The following is an 18,401-nucleotide window of genomic DNA, read 5'->3' on the forward strand; positions in this document are numbered from 1 at the left end:
TTGGCGCCTGCCTGGCCTCCACCTCTGAGATGCTCCTGCACTGATTCAGCCCAGGCTATTCTCTGCTATCCCCATGGCCCTTCCCACCATGCTTGGAGCTCCAGCCCAGGCCATGCCCTCATTCTGCACTCCCAGCACCTCGAGCTGCCTTGACAGCCACTTCTCATCCCTCCGTACCCAACTCCCTGCAGGTCACTGGTGTCACCTCCATCCATCCTACCTGGCAGCAACAGCTGTCCACATAGAGCAGAGTGCATTTATCAGAGCTTTAAGCCGAGGTGCAGATTGCAAGCAGAACCCAGGACAGTCACAGCCAGCCTCTGTGTGGCTGCAGGGCTCTGTGTCCCTGGGTGTCTGTCTCCAGGTTTCCCTGCAGCTCTGCTGCTCACCTTGCTCCATGCACCCACCTTGGGTTGAGCACTGCCTGGGGATTTTGCTGCCCTCACGCCTGGTGGGGCTGAGTGTGCCAGACTCTGCAACCCCAATCTCCCCACGTCCCCTCAGCATGACCGTGGGCATAGCTGGGTTGTGTCCAAGTGCAATGCCTGCTGCCCACAGCTTTTGACTCCTGTGCCCCGTTTGCAGGGTTGTCTACCAGGATGGATTCTATGGAGCAGAAATCTACGTAAGTGCTGCCTGCAGGGATGCTGTGCAGGGATGGGTGTGCTGTCCATCGGGCACTGCTCCTCCTGCACACTGCAGTGCCCGATGCGGCGCTGGGGACCTGGGGGGGGGGGGGGGGAGGTGGCCGAGGTGCTGTGCGGGTGGGGGTGGCACAGTGTGGGTTTATGCCCCCAGCCCCATGGGATTGATGTCCTCGGTGCGTGTCGGTGCGCTGTCTTACACCAGCATTTAACCTCCATATTTAAAAAGCCATTGGCGATATTTCAGGCGGGCGGCTGAAGGATTTATCTAACGTGACACCTCATTAAAGCGATCAGGGAGGTGACATTCTCTCCTCTGGAAATTTAATTTTTTAAGGTTAATGTTTGTGAAAGCCCCTGGGGAATGGTAATGAGGCTGGTATGCGCCCGGCGGTTCAGCTGTCCGCAGGGTTCCACTGCTGCTTTGCTGCCCCTGGGGGCAGCACTGGGGGGGGGGGGGTAGCGGCCATCCTGACCCCCCCCCCCCCATCAGGGTCTCCCTCTCACAGCCACCTCTCTCTGTCCCCCTGCTGCAGGGGGGCTATGCCGCCTACAGATACGCGCAGCCTGCGGCCGCAGCAGCAGCATACAGCGACAGGTAAGCAGCGGCGTAATTCGGGGGGAGGTCGGGGTGCCCCATATGGCACAGCACGGCTCCTGCAGCCTGAGGACGGGGCCGGGCACAGCGTGGCACTCTCAGATCAGAGCTCCCTGAGCTGTGGGTGGGGGGCAGGGGGAGCAGCAGAGGACCCATCCCCAAGGCCAGTAACACCCCGCTGCTGTTTGCTCCTAGTTACGGCCGAGTGTACGCAGCCGCAGACCCCTACCACCACACCATCGGCCCCGCCGCCACGTACAGCATCGGCACCATGGTAAGAGCAGCTCTCATGGCCTTTCTTTGCATCCCGACGCGCCCCACGTGAGCTGCAGCCGGCCTGGGGGGGTCGGGGGCTGCGGGAGGGGTGCGGAGCAGCACAGCCCCTGCGTGGCATCGTCCCCAGCAGGACCCAGGCAGTGTGCAGGGAGCGATCTGTAGCTAGCCTCGCAACCAGCATCAAAGATGAAAAATCCCACTCGTGGGTGGGATCTCAAGCCAAATGGCCTTTTTCTTCCTTTTTAAATTGGTATTTATTTTTCACCCTCCCACATCCCCCGGTTGAGCCCTGGCCACCGGGACCCCCCTGCCCCCCCTCAGCCCGTATTGTCCCTATGGCAGCACTGGGTGCCCCAGGTGAGCCTGCCCTGTGCACCCCAAGGACAGAATTAAAAAAAAATAATAATAATAATTAAAAAAAAAAAATAGAAAACAAGAAAGGGAAGAAATGGGCTTTGCCTCTCTCTTGAATACTGATTGGCTTTTTTTTTTTTTCATCTTTGATGTTGCAGGCTAGTCTATACCGAGGAGGGTACAGCCGCTTCACTCCCTACTAGCAAGACAGACCCAGCCCCTCACAGCACTAACACTGACCGCTCACTAGAAACCAAACCAGGCAGACTAAGCAGAGGCAGAGCCTCCCGGAGGAACCGAGCCCTGCCTGCGGGCTCTGCCCCGCGATAGGTTCACCTCGAGCCACTCCGCCGCAGCCTCCATCCCACCCAGCCCGGGCGTAGCGCTGCTGGGGGGCGGCTGGGAGTGGAACTATGGGACTGTGGGTGCTGCCCTGCTCGGGGCGAGGGCTTGGCCCCATAGGTGAGGCAGGGGTGGGGGGTGTGGGGCTGCGCTGGGGCTGGCGGCTCCCACGAAAGCTCTGCCTTTCTGTTTCTGTTGTAGTGAACACGCAGCCGTTTTCCTTCTGGGACCAGGAAGGGCAAAACAAACCACAAACACACACACACACACACACACACACACACACACACACACACACACACACACACACACACACGGTTTAAAAAAAGAAAAAAAAAAAAAAACCTTATAAAAAAAAAAAAAAAGGAAAAAAAAAAAAAAAAGATTAAAAGCAAAGCAACCAACCGACCAAGCAAAGAGGCAACAACCAAGTGAACGTCCCGTCTGTCCACACACACGCACCGAGTCCTGGAGGAGACTGCGGAGCGCACGGAGCGCTGGGACGCGCCCAGAGCCGGCAGCCCCAGGCCCGGCCCGGGCCCCACGTCTTCCTTCGCGGCCGGCGCGGTGCCGGCGCGCGGTCCCGCCCGGCTGGGCTCAGCTCAGCTCCCGGCCCCCAGCGCGTCGCGGCTCCGGGCTGAGCGGCAGCACGTCGGGGTGCGAGGCTCGGCCCCGCGCGGGTGTGCTGGGCGCTGCAGGGGACGCGCCTCTGCGTTTTAAAGGGAATTTTTGTTAAGAGGAGCTTGCAACTCGCTTGCGTTCCCCTCCCGCCCGTCCCTGTCGCACCCGAGGCTCGCCTGCCGCGGGGCTCCCCGCGCTGAGCTGGGACGGGGACGGATGGGACGTCACGGCCGCCCCCCGCCCGCCGCAGGGACCCCGGTGGGCGCGCGGTCCCCCCGGTGCGGCCCCGTCCCACGTCGGGGCGACCTCGGCTCAGCCGCCCCAGCCCCGCGTGGCTCCGCCACTCGTCAAACCTCACTTTATAGTCTGCAGACGCCCCGACGCTCCAGCAACGAGTTCCCCCTTTTCTATTCCCCGTGTACATAGCCCCGCCCGGCCGCCCCTGTACAAACCCCCATCGCTGTACTGGCTTCTTCCTTACAGCAAAGCCCCGCGCCGGCCCCGGCTGCAGGCTGGCGCCGGCCCGTCCTGTATGCTTCAAAGGTGTGACCATTCTAATAAACAGTATTATTATTATTATTATTATTATTATTACTACAAGGATTATTATTATTATTATGGAAATTATTAATAAAGATTTCTTTCTTCAACCAGGGCGACTCCAGTTTTGACTGGGGCGCGGGCGCAGCGGAGCTGGGGGTCCCTACGTTGCGGCAGGGTCCCAGCTGTGCCGAGCCCTTCCTTTTCCAAACCACCCTATAATTTATTTCAGAGCAATTTGCCCACGGAGGAGCAGCAGCTTCAATGCTGACATATTAATTTTCCTGAACGGGAGCCAGTATTGTCTGTGGGACCGGGGCCGGCGCTCTGAAGGAGCCGGGGCTGCACGACCCTGCTGCGCGGCACGCTCGGCTACGTCCCTGCCTGCTAATTGCTTGCTCACCAGACTGTGATAAAATAATTGCTGCTATAAATTTTCTCTCCTTCTCCACACAAGATATCCAAGGGAGCCGCTGTGGGTGGAAGCGCCGGCTGCCAGCCCTTAAAGAAGGGACAGCACCGAGGCAGATTCATGAAGGGTGCAGCTCTTTGGGGCTGCAAGTGGAACCCTAAAACTTAGCCCTGAGTCCCTGTATCTCCTACCCCACCCGGTGCAGGGGACGGAGCCGGGGCTGTGCCACATTCACCTTTAATGCCCGGCTCGGTTGCTGCCACCAGCCGGCTCAGAGTACACCAGCAGCAGCCGGCCCCATTGCTCCGGACCCACTGGCAGCTCGCTGGGCAGCACCGGCTCCACCAGCAGCTCCAGCTGGCACGACTGCCCGGTTGCAGGCCGTGGCACCGCCAGCCCCACCGCACGGTACTGGCAGCCATGTGCCAGCCCCAGGAGCTGCGGCTGCGACGGCTGCGCCCGATGGCACCGGGTGCCCTGGCTGAGCACACGGAAGCAGGCAGCCCGCCTGGGGGGAAAGGCCCAGCGCAGCGTGAGGCTGAGGGAGAGCTGCTCAACGTTGGGGCCATCCTGCCACCAGAGCTGCGAGGCTGTCAGGCTCTGCACCTGCGGTGGAGAGGCTGCCATGCTGCCCGCATCCAGCACCTGCGGAGGAGAATGTAGCACCATCAGCACAAGGCATGGCTGTGGCCGGGTTTGCATCCCACCACGCAGTGAGGATGTGCACAGCACCCACCCGGAGCTCCCCCAGGAGACAGCTGAAGCTCGTCTCCTGTGGGCTGGCCTGTTTTCTGGACACCAGCAGGGAGAGGTCGCGCAGGCTGCAGCCCTGCAGCTCCTGCTCGTAGCACCTGGGGCAGAAGAACAGAGCTGGAGCAGGGCCGGGGATCCCTGCATGCCCAAGGTGCAGGGTGCTGGCAGGGCACTCACCGGCTGGTCCAGCCCTGGGCACTGTGACTGCAGGCAGCAAGTAGCCTGGAGAGGGCAGGTGGTGGGGCTGGGAGAAGACGGGGATGGTGGAGGCTGTGGGGCTCTGTAGGAAGGCAAAATGAGCTGAGTCAGTGCTGTGCCCTGCAGTGAGTGTGGGCAGCACAGGAGGCATAGGGTCCTCACCGTCCTCACTCGGCAGCACAGTGACAGTGCTGTCATGGCATCTGCTCGAGTGCCAGGTGGTGAGCTCCAGGGCAACCGTAAAGTCATCCCCGTGTGGCCCCTCCATCTTGTAGAGCAGGTTCAGGAAGAGCTTGGGAGGTGCATGCATCTGGAAAGAGAAAAGGCTGATGACCCCAAATCCACCCAGAGAGAGACAGAGAGAGAGAAGAGAGAAAGAGAAGGTACATTGGGTTAGGCCTATCGGGCAGCACTCGCCACAGCGCTTTGTGGCACTCGGCGCAGGGCTGGCACGGCTCTGCCAGGGCCTCCTGCAGCCATGCCCTGCCAGCACAGTGCCAGCCATGGAGGTGGGAAGTTGGCACCCAACTCACCGGATGGCCACGCGCTCCTCGCCGGGAGGGATGGTGCCCTGCACCCGCAGGGAGCTGCCCCCACACCAGGCATCCTGCAGGCAGCAGCTGGTACTCAGTTGGCCCCGGCGCTCTGGATAAAGGGGTTGGATCTCCTGGGCGCTCAGGTTGTACCATGGCCCGGCCTCTTCCTCCTACAGGACAGGAAACACTGGGCAGCAGGGAGCCGGGAGCAGGACCCAGTGCCCACACCCAGCCCTGGGGGCTGCAGCCAGGCTGCTCCCTGCACCCACCTTCCCAGCGAGGAACATGCCAGTGCCCATTCCCACACTGAAGGAGGTGGCGAGGGGCAGCGTGCAAATGCTGTGCGTGGGCAGGTAGTCTTCCAGCAAGCCCCAGAACCTGGGGGAAAGGGTGGGCATCAGAGCAGAGACCTTTGTTGCAGCCAAACCAACCAAAGCATGCAGGCATCCTGCACTCACTTGTTCTCGTTCTGCAGGAAGTTCTCCTCTCCCAGGTGTTCGTAGACCCAGCCAGGAGCAAAGATGGCTGCAGACAGGCCGTGCTTGCGGATCAGGCTGAGTGACTGCAGAGACAAGTGGAGAGCAGCACAGAGCTCAGGGGGGGCTAGGTGGTCACTCTGTCCCCTGCCATATCCACTCTCCATGAGGTCCTGCTGGTCCCACTGGGTGCCAGGACCACGGTGAAGGGTTGGTACTGCAACATCACCCTTCCCAGGGCCTGCAGCACTAGGATCTCCCAGCCCCAGCCATGTGCACACCGGATCCCAGGCTTCCTCATCTCTCACCAATGCACCCTGAGTTACCCCAGCACAGTGTGGATGAACCATTGGAGAGAGCTGAGAGCCACGCACCAGGGGCAGACACACAATCCTGCTTCAACCACACACACCTTGTTGGTGTCAAAGCCACCGCCAACCACGTCCCCACGAGCAAAGACATCGACACCAATGTAGACGTCAGCGTGGCGCTGCCCAGCCAGCTCACGTGTGCGCTCCAGGTGCTCCTCCTTCCAGTTGTAGTTGACAAACAGCCCATCACAGGCATCAAAGAACAACCTGGGGATGAGGGTCAGTGCAGGAGCACCCCAAGGGGCAGTGCCAGCCGTGCCTTGAGCTCCATAGTCGTCAAATGCCAAGGTGTGGGATGGACTTGTGCCTCACCACGGCTGGTTTTGCTCACGCAGGCACATGCCCCACCTCTCACCTATTCTGCTCATTCAGCTCATTCTGCCATCTCAGCGTGCCACTCTCCACGATGCTGTCATACCAAATCACCAGCCCCCCCGGCACCGCGCCGTGCACCTGTGCACTCAGATGCCGCAGGAAGGGGGACAAGTTCCCCACTGCCGCCGCCTGCCAAGAGAGAGCAGAGAGCAGTTGGACACAGGACGGCCCCATCCACGGGGACCCACAGTGGGGCCTGGGGTTGAGCCCCGTGGGGCAGGATGCAGGCAGGGCGTGGGCTGCTCACACTCAGTGCATTCTCCATGTTGATCAGCCAGCCATCAAAGTGGTAGTGTTGGGCGATGCGGGCCAGCTGGTGGCTCACGGCACGGTACGCCTCCTCCCCACCCGCCAGGAATGCCTCGCACAGCTTCTCGCCGTCCGTCCACTCCGTGATGAAAGTGCCTGGGGAGGAATGGGAGCAGCGTTGCTGTGTGTCCCTGCAGGCTCCCAGCACCCCATCACCCGGTTCTGCCCTCACCCAGCACCGGGACGCCGTTCCTGTGTGCCGCGTTGGTCCAGCACACAGGTGGGATGGTGACACTGTGGTGGCTGAAGTAGACGAAGATGTCGATGTAGCGCCAGTGGTAGAAGACGTATGGGTTGCGTGTGGCTGAGCCCTGGATGAACCTGTGGCAGAGCAGAGGGAAGCATTGAGCAATGTTGGAGAGACGCCATGGAGCCAGGCAGGACCTGAGTCAGCCCGTGAGTTGGGCACTGTGTCACTCCTGTCACTCCAGCGGGGCTGGCCCCATCCACAGAGCTCCAGAGCCAGTGATAAACCCCTCTGGCCCCACCTGGAGAGGCCAACAGCAGGAAACAGATCAGACACTGAACTGAAGGCTGCAGAAAGGGCAGCAGCGTGCCGGGAGTGCATGCACCCGTTCCCCAGGTGTCACACACCTGTCCTCCAGGTATCACACACCTGTCCTCCAGGTATCCACCACGCATGTCGTGGCACAGCAGCGTGCGGGGTCTCCGGCTGTGCAGTGGGGGTTGACGCTGGGCCAGCGGCACCGTACAGATGTTGAAGTCATCATCGCTGTTGGGCTGCCAGGCCAGCAGCTCCTCAAGGCCCGACAGGAAGAAGCTGATGGGCTCCGTGGTGCCGGTGTCGAAGTACCGAGCTGGGGAGGCAATGAGCCGGGACCGGGGTCAATGGGGTCGGGGTGCGTGGGGGGGCTCAGGGCGGCCCGTCCCGGCCCCTCACCTGGCAGCGGCTGCGGGCGGCTGCTGACGGCTGCGTGCAGCACGGTGGTTCCCAGAGGCTCCGCCGCCGGCTGGAAGCTGCCCGGGGAGAGGAATGAGGCCGGTGGCCGCCCGGCACCCCGCGCCCCGCTCCGTGTCCGCCGCCGCGCCGAGCCGGGCAGCACCGCGGCCAGCGCCCGCCGCACCGGGCCTCGCTCCGAGCGCTCCGCGCCCCGGTCCCGGCTCCCGTCCCCGGCCCAACCTCCGCCGCCGCCGCCCGCCCCGCTCCTCCTCTTCCTCTTCCTCCTCCTCCTCCTCCGCCGTTCTCTTCCCGCGCCGCGCAGCCCCGTCCAGCGCCGCCGCCTCCGCCATCGCGCTGCCGCCGCTCCGCCCGCACTGCCGGCAACGTGCGCCGGGCCCGGCCTGCCTGCGGGGGGCGCGGCCCTACGAGCTCCGCCCGGCCCCGGCCCGCCCTCACCGCCCGCCCCGCCGCGTCCCGAGGGCGGGCGCAGCGCCGAGCTGGGCTGGGAGCCGCTCGGGTTCCGCTGGCCCCGCCTGCAGCCCCGCCGTGCCCCGCAGAAGCTCGGCCCTGAGCGCTGCTCGCTGCCTGGCCGTGCCCGGCTCTCGCGGTGCCCCTGAGCACAAAGCGACGAGATGAGATGGAAGTGTGAGTAGGAACCGAACCCGTGGGGTGTTTAATGCGATCACAAGTGTACGGAGCGGGAGGCAGCCCCCGGCCCTGCTCTGCCAGCGCGTCTACAAAAACAAAAAGCCTGCCCAGCAGATCTCCAGATGAGGAGGATGGGGCTGAGGCTGAAGGCCCTGCATGTCGGGCAGCTGGGAGCCAGCTCTTCCCGATGGGTGCTGGCATCGAGATGTGGCTGTGGCACGGCGCACAGCGAGGGAACTGACATGAGAGGGCTGCTGCACCCACATGCTGCTGGCTCTGCCCTGGGGAAGCACCAGCCCAGGGGACACAGCTCTGCAGAAGTGATGTTCAGTGGCTTTATAACTGCTCCCCCCCGTTCATCAAGTGCGTTGGTGGGGGTTGGGCAGCGGAGGTGCTCACATCACTCCAGCAGGTGCCAGCTCATAGCCAATGCCACGGACACCCAGCACACCCAGCCCTGAGCCTGGCACAGGTGGGGACGAGGTCCCTGCCTGCTCCAGGTGAGCAGCCAGCCCTTGGGTCAGGGATACGGCAGAGGTTACAAATGTCTCCATCTCCTCCAAGTGCACTCAATCAACTTCCAGGAGCTGAGGGGAGTGAGGGGGGGGGGGAACTATTCACACAGCTGGGGGTAGTGGTATGTAGCAAGAGAGCTGGAAGGAGAGTGGCGTGCCCAGGAAGGGGAGCAGCAGGGCCTCTGCAGGCCCCCACCCCAGGGAGCGGGATGGGGGTGTAGGACTCATGGGTCCCCGCTGTACTTGATGAGGTGCCCACTGAAAGTGATGTAAGTGTCATACTCATCACTGAAGACAGCGTTCTCACGCTCGCCCTTGTAGAGCCTCACCCAGACCTCATCCTGCTCACGCAGCTCCAGCATGACGCTCTGGCTCTGCATGATGCTGCGGTCGCTCACCTGCGCATAAAGGATCACCACCTCGGCTCCGTTGCGCATGATGTGCAGGTAGGTCTCCTTCTGGTTCCAGGTGTGCACGTTCAGGCTGAAATAGTAGATCCCGGGGACGTAGCAGTAGAACTTCCCCGTGAACATGTTGAAGTGGTCGTAGAGGTTGACGAACTCCGTGTCGAAGATGAGGGTTTGGTAGTAGTCGTTGCTGTGCAGGGGTTTCTTGCGGCCCACCGAGAAGGCAGCGTAGTGGCTCTTGCAGCGCTCCCCCGGGGCGCCTGCGCTGCCCTTCTGTCCTTTGGGCCCCGTGTGGCCCCTGCTGCCAGCCACCCCTGTCTTGCCGAACTTCCCCTGCATGCCCCGCTCACCGCGTTCTCCCTTCTCACCTGGCAGAGCACAGGGGATGGTTGGACACCAGTTCCATCTCCCACCCAGCACTGGGAGTGGGATTGGTGCCGGGCTGCAGGTCTGGCTGTGGGCAGTGCCCCGCGACCCTCACCTTTCAAGATGGTCATGTTGATCTGGGGCTGGTACCGGGGGTAGAAGCGGTGTTCGGGTGGCTCGCAGCAGCGGACGCAGTGGGGCCGTGGGGGCAGCCCCTCCTGGGCATCGCTGTCCTTCTGCTCCTGCGTGGCCCTGGGGAGGGCAGAAAGCAAAGCGCAACAGGAGCTGCGCGTGGGGGCCGGGCCCTTCCTGGCACCAGGGGCTGCCCCATCCCCAGTGGGAGCACCTCTGTCCCCAGGGCCCTCTCACCTGACTGCCTGGTGCTTGGATGGGACCTCCTCGGGCTCCGCTGGATGCTGGTCAGGGTTGGGGCTGGTCTGGCTGCTCACAGGGTTGGGAAGCAGCAGGCAGGAGAGCAGCAAGACTCCGAGCGTCCAAAACCCCTCCATGCTGCAGCAGCACCCTGTGAGACACCAGAGTGACTGAGGGGGATGGCAAAGACCAGCAGTGTCCAGAGTGGGCAGGGGGCAGGTGGGGATCAGGGCGCTACAGCAGGGTTGGGCTGGTGGGAAGGGACAGTGTGGGAGCACGAGAGCAGCAGGGCACAGCCCGGCTATGGGGCTCCCTGCCAGGACCAGCAGCTGTGGGGTCCAGGCAGGGTTCTGAGCTTCCCACCTCCTCGCCAAGGGACAGGGCTCGTGGGTCCACCCCCAGTGCTGTGTTCTGCCCCCAAGAGTTGTTTGTTCTGCACTGCTGTGTCAGCCTGTCTGTGCCCTGCATTGTGCCCAGCACAGGCTCTGGTGCACCATGTACCAGCACAGCCATACCTCCAGCCCTGAAAATGGCTCTTTTTGCAGCACCACTTCTCCAGCAGAGCCCACAACAAGGGCAAGTGCATCTCTTGCAGATGCAGAGACTATCTGTAACTAAATAGCTGCTTTTGTCCACCTAAGCCCCCATACCTTAATGATGCTCCAGAAAGTTCCTATTCCTGGGGGATCCCAGACTTGCCCATGGGGGTCTGCATCCCTCACTGAATGCAAGCATCCTGTGACAGCAGCTGCCATGCCCCAGGAGCTGTCAGCTCCCAGTCCTTATGCCTTGGTTCTTTGTGGGGTTTGCAAGGGAACCCAAACTGCTTCTCCTGAGCCTCAAGTGCTGCTGGTGGCCCTGGCCAGAACCCAGCCACTGGCAGCTGGGAGTCCACATCCTGATGGGGCCAAAGCTAACATTAGCGATAGCGAGTGGCACTGCAGCCCAGCCCTTCCTCACCTTATCACTGCCATATCAGCTCTGAGGCATGGTGCAATTACCCTGCACTGCGCCCTATGGCCCCAAAGGCGCCAGGAGAGCATGTGGCACCTCCCTGCTGCTGGACACCGCAGCAGCACTGGTGAGGTGGGCTCCTGCCAGGGCACAGCTCTGTATGCCCAGGTCTGCAAAGGGCTCCTTGTGCCACAGTCCATGTCCTGGGCGTGAGCTGGACAGTGGGGTCCTGATGGCAAGAGGCAATGGGGGCCCTGCTGGACTTTGAGGCAGAATCCAACAGTTTGCTGAATGCTGCTTTCAGTGCCTGGGTCCTCAGTTAGCGACGGTCAGGGTGGAACTGCCTTGGGGTGGGCTGTCTGTGGGCTGTGTGGACCAGGACAGGCGTGCTCCAGAAGCGGGAGCAGAGGGCGTTCGAGGCCAGGATTCCTGGCTCATGAGTCATGTTCAAGGAACAGGGAAAGGGTGGAGGAATGGGGAAAAGCTCCAAAGGGCTTTCCCTCTGCGCCAGCCCTCTGCAAAGGGCCCAGCCCTTCACACACTTCCCCCACACCCACCCCGTCCCAAGGAAGTCTTGGAGCGGGGTTGTCCTCAGCTTGCTGCCCGCTGCTGGAAGCAGAGCTGGTGGCACCACAGGCTGTGTGGCATCGTGGGCAACCTGGCACCGCTGCCTAATCGCCATGCCCTGGCCTGCCACCTGCCCATGCTCAACTCTGTGTGCCAGGGAGAAGCAGCACAAGCAGGCCAGCCCAGGGCTCGTGAGCAGATACCATCCTGGGAGCTCAGCCCTGGCTCTCTTCTCCCTGCTTGGCTCCAGCTGTGCCAGCCTTATGCTGGTGAGTGCAGCTCACAACCTGCTGTGCTGCTGGGAATCCGTGGCTTTTTCCCTGCTCTGGGCTCACAGTATGCAGAGCTCCTATTGAGCCAGACGGCTCCCTGGGACCCAGAGTGGGCTCAGCCCCAGGGAAAGCATAGCTTCACAGGAGACTGCTCAGCAGGGAGAAGAAATCCTTAGCCAGGATGAGAAAGGCAGCTCGTTTCCAGGCTGTCTCAGGGCTGGAAATGGAGGCGAGCGTGCCATGCACACACAGTGCTGCCAGCAGCATGGTGTGCCCGTGGGCAGCATGCAGAGCTCCCAGCCCTGAGCACGTCAGCCTCTGCACCCCGCAGGCACGCCGGGCAGGCAGCACGCGTCTCTGCACGGGCATACATAGTCTTGCTGAAGGGACTCTGTTTTTTCCTGTCAGGGTTGGATGCTCTCCAGGAGCGGTTTGGAGATTTAAATTCAGTGGCTGCTAAAGCCTTGGGACTGCAAGTCAAAACATCCTGAAAACATTCCAGGCGGCATTAAAGGCGAGGATGAAAGAAGAGCAAATGCCGGGGGGAGGAGCGAGGGGGCTTAGCGCACAGGGGGGTCTAGAGGCAGCAGGACCAGCATGCCCACCTCGCCCTCCTGCTCACCAGCCATGGATACAATCCTTTTTGAGCTGCAGCTGGAGATAAGCCCCCCGGCCTTTTGCCACAGCAGCTGGGACATCTGTGGAGCTGTCTGCAGATCAGGAGCAGCCCAGACCCAGCAGGCAGCAGGGTGGGAGCAGTATGGAGCAGCCAAAGGCTGACAGAGAGGTCGCAACCCTCCAGCTCCCACAGCGCCCAGCAGCACCATGAGAAGTTGTGCTCCCACCTGCAGCCACCAGTCCCTGCAGAGCTGCACCGGGTTGGCCCGGCGCTGGATTTGACGTGGTCACGGGGTGTTTTGGTCACAGGGCTCAGAGCTGGAGCTTCAGCGCCAATTCCCTCCCAGTGCCTGCCCCCCCCGGTGCTGCTGCAGGTTGAGCTGTGCCCCTCCAACAACAGGCGAGGCTTCAGCCCCACAGTCCCCACCGTCCTCCTGCAGGCGGGACAGAGTGCAAGCCTGACTATCCAGAGCGAGGGTGGGACTGGGCCCCCAGGGCCAGCAGCGATGCCGCAGAGCCCTACGGCACGCACAGATGCGCACACAACAGCGCTCATCCCTGTGTCTGCAGGTGACTGACCCCCAGCCCTGCCCCACACCTACCTCTGGGGCAGGGCCGCTCTCTCCCCGTACCGCCTTTGCTGCTCTGGGGCATTGCTTGGTGCCGCGCTGCCAGACCCCTCGGCGTGGGGCAGAGCCTGCCCCTGTGACAGCCTCGTCTCCTCCTATGGCCGGGCGGAAATGCACTTCTGGAAAGCAAAGGAGGAGAGCGAAGCAGCGGGACGAGCACGGCGCAGCCCTCCCACTGCCAGATGTGGGCCCAGCGCAGGCGGACGGCGTTAACCATGTGTGCTCCCTGCGCCTGCCAGCACCAGGGAACGTGGGTGTCTGTGCCAAAAAGCAGCTCCAGATGCGAGAGGCAGCGTGGAGGGCAGCGCCTGGGGGCTGCGGCTGTCCCACGGCATGGAGCCACGGCCCTGCCCTATGCACAGCACCCCGTGGAGCCCTGAGCAGGGATGCGCCTTGAGCACGGTGTTGGGCGATTTGCCACCACGTCTGTGTTGGACAGCGGGGTTTGTCCCCGCACAGCACAGCACGGCCTGGGGAACGGGCTCCGTGGGGCGGCCGTTCCAAAAGGGGTCCCGGGGATACGGGGCCAATGCCGGGCAGCCCCGGGCTGTGCCCACGCCATGCTCCGAGCACCGCTCCCTCTGTCTCATCCGCTGCCACGGCCTCAATGGGGCTGGGCCGCGTGTCCCACTCAGCCCCTCTCGCCCCCCCCGCGCTGGCTCGCAGCGCAGCCGCCCCGCGGCTCCTATCGCGCTCCGCTCCCGGCCGGGCCACACGGCACGCTTCACCCCCGCGACGCCGCGCAATGAGAGCGGCCGCGGAGCGCGGGGGCTGCTGGGAACTGTAGTTCTCGCCGCTGCTCTGCGCGCCCCGCGCTGTTTTGGTCGCTGTCGGCTGCCGTAGCGGAGCGCGGGGGCTGCCGGGAGCTGTAGGCGGCGGCTGTCGGCGGCGGGGGAAGCGGCGGCTGCGCTCGGGCGGCGGCGCGGTGAGCGAGGGGCCGAGGGGCGGCGCGGCCGGGGGCGAGGCGGCTGCGGTGTGTGGTGTGACGGCTGCCCGGGAGCGGTGCGTGGCGGCGGGGTACCGAACGCTGCTGTTCGGGGCAGCGGCTCCTGGATCGGCGACGGGGAAACGCCGCCCGCGGGCAACGCGCGGGGCCGTGGTCTCTGAGGCTGCGGCGGGTCGGGGCGCGGGCGGCGGCCGCCGGGGTGGGACGCGGAGCCGCCGGGCCCGCAGTGCCCCGTGCGATGCCACGGACCGGCACCGCGCTCAATGCCGCCTCTGTCCGCGCCCCGGGGCCGCCTGAAAGGGCATTGAGGGGCCGCGGGAGCGCCGCCCGGCCCTGCGGCGTGGGCGCGGCCTGGACCGGGGGGTCCCCGGTGTCCCCAGAGCCGGGCAGGGTGTGTGGGGCACGCGGTGCGTCCCTGCGATGGGCACGGCGGGGCAGCGCAGCTTTGCCCGGGGGTGGATGGGACCGGGGCGGACCGGGTCGGCGGCGGCTGCCGCATCGTAGGGTTCCGGTCTTGGGGCAGGCTGTGTTTGTGGCTGTAGGCCCGGCTGTGCACCCCGCGCTGCACTTCCTGGTCAGGTGTCAGCATCCTGCTAGGGCGGGGCTGCCACGTGTCCCTGCTGTCCCCGCAGGAGCAGGGCACGCTCATCAGCACAGCTCCACACGCCGGAGGTGAGGGCTGTGCTGGTAATCACTGCATGCAGTGCTGGTGCTCTTCTCCTCCGTGGGTGAGGATGCTGCTGTGAGGATGCCCAGCACACAGCCTGGGGTTCGCTTTGGTCTGGGGTCGATGGGGAAGATGAGGGGCTGAACGTGACAGAAAGGCTCCTGCAGCAAAGCAGCCCTTTGAGGGCCACTGCTTCACCGTGAGGCCGTGCCTTGCTGTCATCCCCAAGCACAGCGCTGCGCTCCAGCTCTCACCTGCTCTTTCCTCGCTGCCAGGCTCTCCTCGCCCGCAGGCTGATGCCCGTGTCGCCCTGCCATGAGTCTATGAGCCCGCTGCGGATCAGCGTGGGTAGCCTGCCCGTCCTCGCGTCCATGACCAAAGGTGCCGACCCCCGCTTCCGCCTGCGCTGGAGGGCCATCGTGCTGTCCTCTGCCTGCGTGGGCTTCGTGCTGCTGCTCTTCTGCCTGCACCGCTCCCCGCCAGCACGGCCCATCTTGCCCAACCCGCACGCCCGGCACTTTCGGCTGCAGGTGGAGGATCGCTACAATGACACCTATCCACTGTCCCCACCCCAAAGGAACCCCGAGGGCGTGCGCTACCGCATCGGGGTCATTGCAGACCTGGACACTCAGTCCCGGGGCTCTGAGGAGCACACCTGGTTCAGTTACCTGAAGAAGGGTTATCTGGTGCTGTCGGCCAGCGGGGACAGTGTGACGGTGGAGTGGGATAAAGAGGAGAACGTGCTGCAGTCCCATCTGGCGGAAAAGGGCCGGGGCATGGAGCTCTCGGAGCTGGTTGTCTTCAATGGGAAGCTGTACTCCGTGGATGACCGGACTGGGGTGGTCTACCAGATCGAGGGCAACAAAGCGGTGCCCTGGGTGATTCTCTCGGATGGGGATGGCACTGTGGGGAAAGGTGAGCCCCGTAACGCCCTGCTCACTGCCTGACCTACACACACAGGGCAGGGAGACTTTGTCTCTTTGCACCTTTTTGTCATTCTGCAGGGTTTGAGGGTGCAGTGCTGAGCTGTGCTGCATGGTGCTGGGGGGCTGTAGAGTACCCTGACGTCCATGTGTGGCCGAGCCTTGGCACGGCTCATGCTGCTCTTTCCACTGCAGGCTTCAAGGCAGAGTGGCTGGCGGTGAAAGATGAACACCTGTACGTGGGGGGCCTGGGCAAGGAGTGGACCACCACCACGGGTGAGGTGGTGAATGAGAACCCCGAGTGGGTGAAGGTTATTGGCTACAAGGGCGATGTGAGCCACGAGAACTGGGTGATGAATTACAACGCACTGCGGGCTGCGGCTGGGATCCGACCCCCAGGTATGGAGCTCCCTCTCGTTGCTGCATGCCCCTTGCCCTGCCCGGGCTCTCCTCTCAGTTGGTGGGACCAGTTTCTGGAGGATGGCATGGCTGGAGTCGCATCCAGCAGCTGTTTCCCCTGGGCCAGGGATGCCCCTGCCCTGCTCTGGGGGGCGGAAAGGGGCTGGCACTGGGCAGGAAGAGGTGGAACCATTCACAGCTTTGGCCTTCACATGTCTATCCTCTGCTGCAGCATCTTTTGAAGCGAGGATGGTTGGTGTTGGTGTAGGGGGATGTCCCTGCAGCGTGGCAGGATCCTGGGTGCCCTACACTGACAGACCCTGCTCCCTGCTGCAGGTTACCTGATCCACGAGTCGGCCTCCTGGAGCGACACGCTGCAGCGCTGGTTCTTCCTGCCGCGCCGCGCCAGCCACGAGCGTTACAACGAGAAGGCAGATGAGCGGTGTGGCACCAACCTGCTGCTCAGCTCCAGCCAGGACTTTGGGGACATCACAGTGGGACGTGTGGGTGAGGTGGTTCCCACTCACGGCTTCTCCTCCTTCAAGTTCATCCCGGACACAGATGATCAGATCATCGTGGCACTGAAATCGGAGGAGGACAATGGCAGGATTGCCAGTTACATCATGGCCTTCACGCTGGATGGGCGCTTCCTCCTGCCTGAAACCTGGATTGGGAGCGTGAAATATGAGGGCATTGAGTTTATTTAACAGACTAGAAACCAGAGGGGTGAGGGAGGATGGGAGGGCGTGGGCTGGGCCCTGTTGGTGTGCTCAGAACAAGGAGCACACAGCGTGCCTCCCGATCCAGGGACGCGTGAAGCACTCCAAGCTCTGTAGTTGGCGTCCCGTGTAAAGCACTGGCTTTGCTGCAGCCTGAGTGGCGCGAGTGTTTCGGCAGTGGCACCTGGTGGCAAAGGACTGCCACCACAGGGTGTTGCTCCCTGCCACCAGCCCAGGCTCAGCTGCTGAAGCAGTCAAGGCAGTGAAGTTTCGCTGCACTGCAGGTGTTGGTGTCCAGAGTCTCTGCAGGGAGTCATTGGCTCTGATGACAGCCACGCTCTGGATCTGCAACCAAGGAGGGAGCTCAGCTCCTCTGCCCCTGTGCCAGCCTGGTGCCCAGGGCACTGTCCTCACATCCCTGCAGCTGTGGTGCTGCAGCTGTGGAGCCTCTCCTCACCTTTCTGGGGATGGGCTCTGACCTGGGCCCTGGGGCCCCTCCACACTCACAGGAGGAGAGGCTCTGCTCGGTGTCCCCAGCACTTTACAGGAGCACACAGGGTATGTGTGTGAGACAAATATCCTCAGGAGAGGAGTGTGTTTGAGGGGGGCACAGGTCAGGTCCCACCCTGTTTCTGGCTCTCTCGGGGTCAGGGTGTTCACAGGGGCCATGACCACAGCAGGGTGGCAGCCAGGTCAGGGCGAGCTGAGACATCACAGCTGTGGGGGATTTCATCAGGATGTTTCTCACTGTGTTAGCTGTTTTTCCTTCCCCTTTTGCATAAATGGTGCAGCAAATGTGTCAGTAACTGTCTGCTTGGTCATTGTGTTCATGGGAAGGCCTCACGGGGAGAGTCCCTTGGGAGATACTGCGTACCCTCTGCTCCCAGCCTGGCTCACCAAGGCAGGTGGAGGCCTCACAGCCACCATCCTGTGCAGAGTCACGTCATCCTGCCTGCTGTGCAGACCGAGTGCAGGGCTGTGAGGGGACAAACACATCAGAACCTGCCTGGCTGCTCCCTGCAGTGGTGCAGGGTGCAACCTTTCTTCTTGCAAACCACGCTGCGTTGCCCTCAGTGCTCCCAGCACCGCTTGGGCAGAGGGCTGCAGGCAGTGGCCTTTGGCTCAGTTCATTGCTGAGCGGCCACCCAGTAGCTCCAGGCACTGGGGGCAGCTCAGAGCTGGGCTTCGGAGGGCTGGGGCTGGGCTGAGGGGTCCATTGGCATCAGCCCCCCTGGTCCACCTCTGCCTGCCCCAGCACTGATCAGGTCTGGTGGTGCTCGGGGAGCAATGGCCCTGTTTTGGGGGGGTCTCGCTGTGATGGGCTGGGACCTGCTGTGAGCTCAGTGGGGCTGCCCTCTCCCATCCCCCTTCTCTGCCCCTGTTTTAGTGTCCAGCATCTCTGGAGCTCTGTGGAAGGAGCGCACGCAGCTGGACATGTGTTTCCGCTTAGTCCCAACAACAATGACTCACTGCAGGGCACTGTGCCCTGAGCACACACATTTGTCTGCCCCGCAGCACAGCCCTGACCCCGGTGCTTGGCCTCGTTCTGCTGAGCTCGGACCGCTGCTGCTCCCTGCCCACGTCAGCTGCTGTCATGCTCCTCTCTCCTCACCTGCACCATGCTCTGCCCAGTCTGGAGACAGTGGCTCTACAGCACCTATCCCTCCTCATCCCACAGGCAGCGGGCCCTTGT

General features: G+C 63.1%; 4 protein-coding genes across 4 annotated transcripts in view; 2 read left to right on the plus strand and 2 right to left on the minus strand.

Moving 5' to 3' along the window:
* RBFOX3 (RNA binding fox-1 homolog 3) overlaps window positions 1-2,075 on the plus strand; it is a gene marked incomplete at both ends in the record, with an annotated part of 49,023 nt that extends 46,948 nt beyond the window's left edge. The window contains 4 exon segments of the mRNA XM_079544443.1: window positions 586-625; window positions 1,181-1,242; window positions 1,438-1,516; window positions 2,031-2,075. Of these exon segments, the coding sequence (XP_079400569.1) occupies window positions 586-625; window positions 1,181-1,242; window positions 1,438-1,516; window positions 2,031-2,075 (226 nt within the window).
* Window positions 2,076-4,024: 1,949 nt separating this feature from the next.
* Window positions 4,025-8,056, minus strand: ENGASE (endo-beta-N-acetylglucosaminidase; the record flags this gene model as incomplete). The annotated part of the gene is made up of 14 exons (XM_079544139.1): window positions 4,025-4,432; window positions 4,524-4,638; window positions 4,718-4,820; window positions 4,910-5,064; window positions 5,272-5,444; window positions 5,544-5,652; window positions 5,733-5,836; window positions 6,163-6,328; window positions 6,477-6,625; window positions 6,744-6,901; window positions 6,978-7,126; window positions 7,422-7,623; window positions 7,707-7,783; window positions 7,947-8,056. 14 exons carry the CDS (start codon window positions 8,054-8,056, stop codon window positions 4,025-4,027), a joined length of 2,178 nt encoding a protein of 725 aa, XP_079400265.1.
* A 1,037-nt stretch (window positions 8,057-9,093) lies between these two features.
* C1QTNF1 (C1q and TNF related 1) lies at window positions 9,094-10,151 on the minus strand (the record flags this gene model as incomplete). Its single annotated transcript, XM_079544425.1, has 3 exons — window positions 9,094-9,644; window positions 9,758-9,894; window positions 10,012-10,151. 3 exons carry the CDS (start codon window positions 10,149-10,151, stop codon window positions 9,094-9,096), a joined length of 828 nt encoding a protein of 275 aa, XP_079400551.1.
* A 4,812-nt stretch (window positions 10,152-14,963) lies between these two features.
* CANT1 (calcium activated nucleotidase 1) lies at window positions 14,964-16,696 on the plus strand (the record flags this gene model as incomplete). The annotated part of the gene is made up of 3 exons (XM_079544372.1): window positions 14,964-15,582; window positions 15,786-15,989; window positions 16,326-16,696. The coding sequence occupies 3 exons, from the start codon at window positions 14,964-14,966 to the stop codon at window positions 16,694-16,696; spliced, it is 1,194 nt and encodes a 397-aa protein (XP_079400498.1).
* Window positions 16,697-18,401: the final 1,705 nt, after the last annotated feature.

Source organism: Tetrao urogallus, assembly GCF_951394365.1.
Source record: "Tetrao urogallus genome assembly, chromosome: 18".
NCBI classification, from domain to species: Eukaryota; Metazoa; Chordata; class Aves; order Galliformes; family Phasianidae; genus Tetrao; species Tetrao urogallus.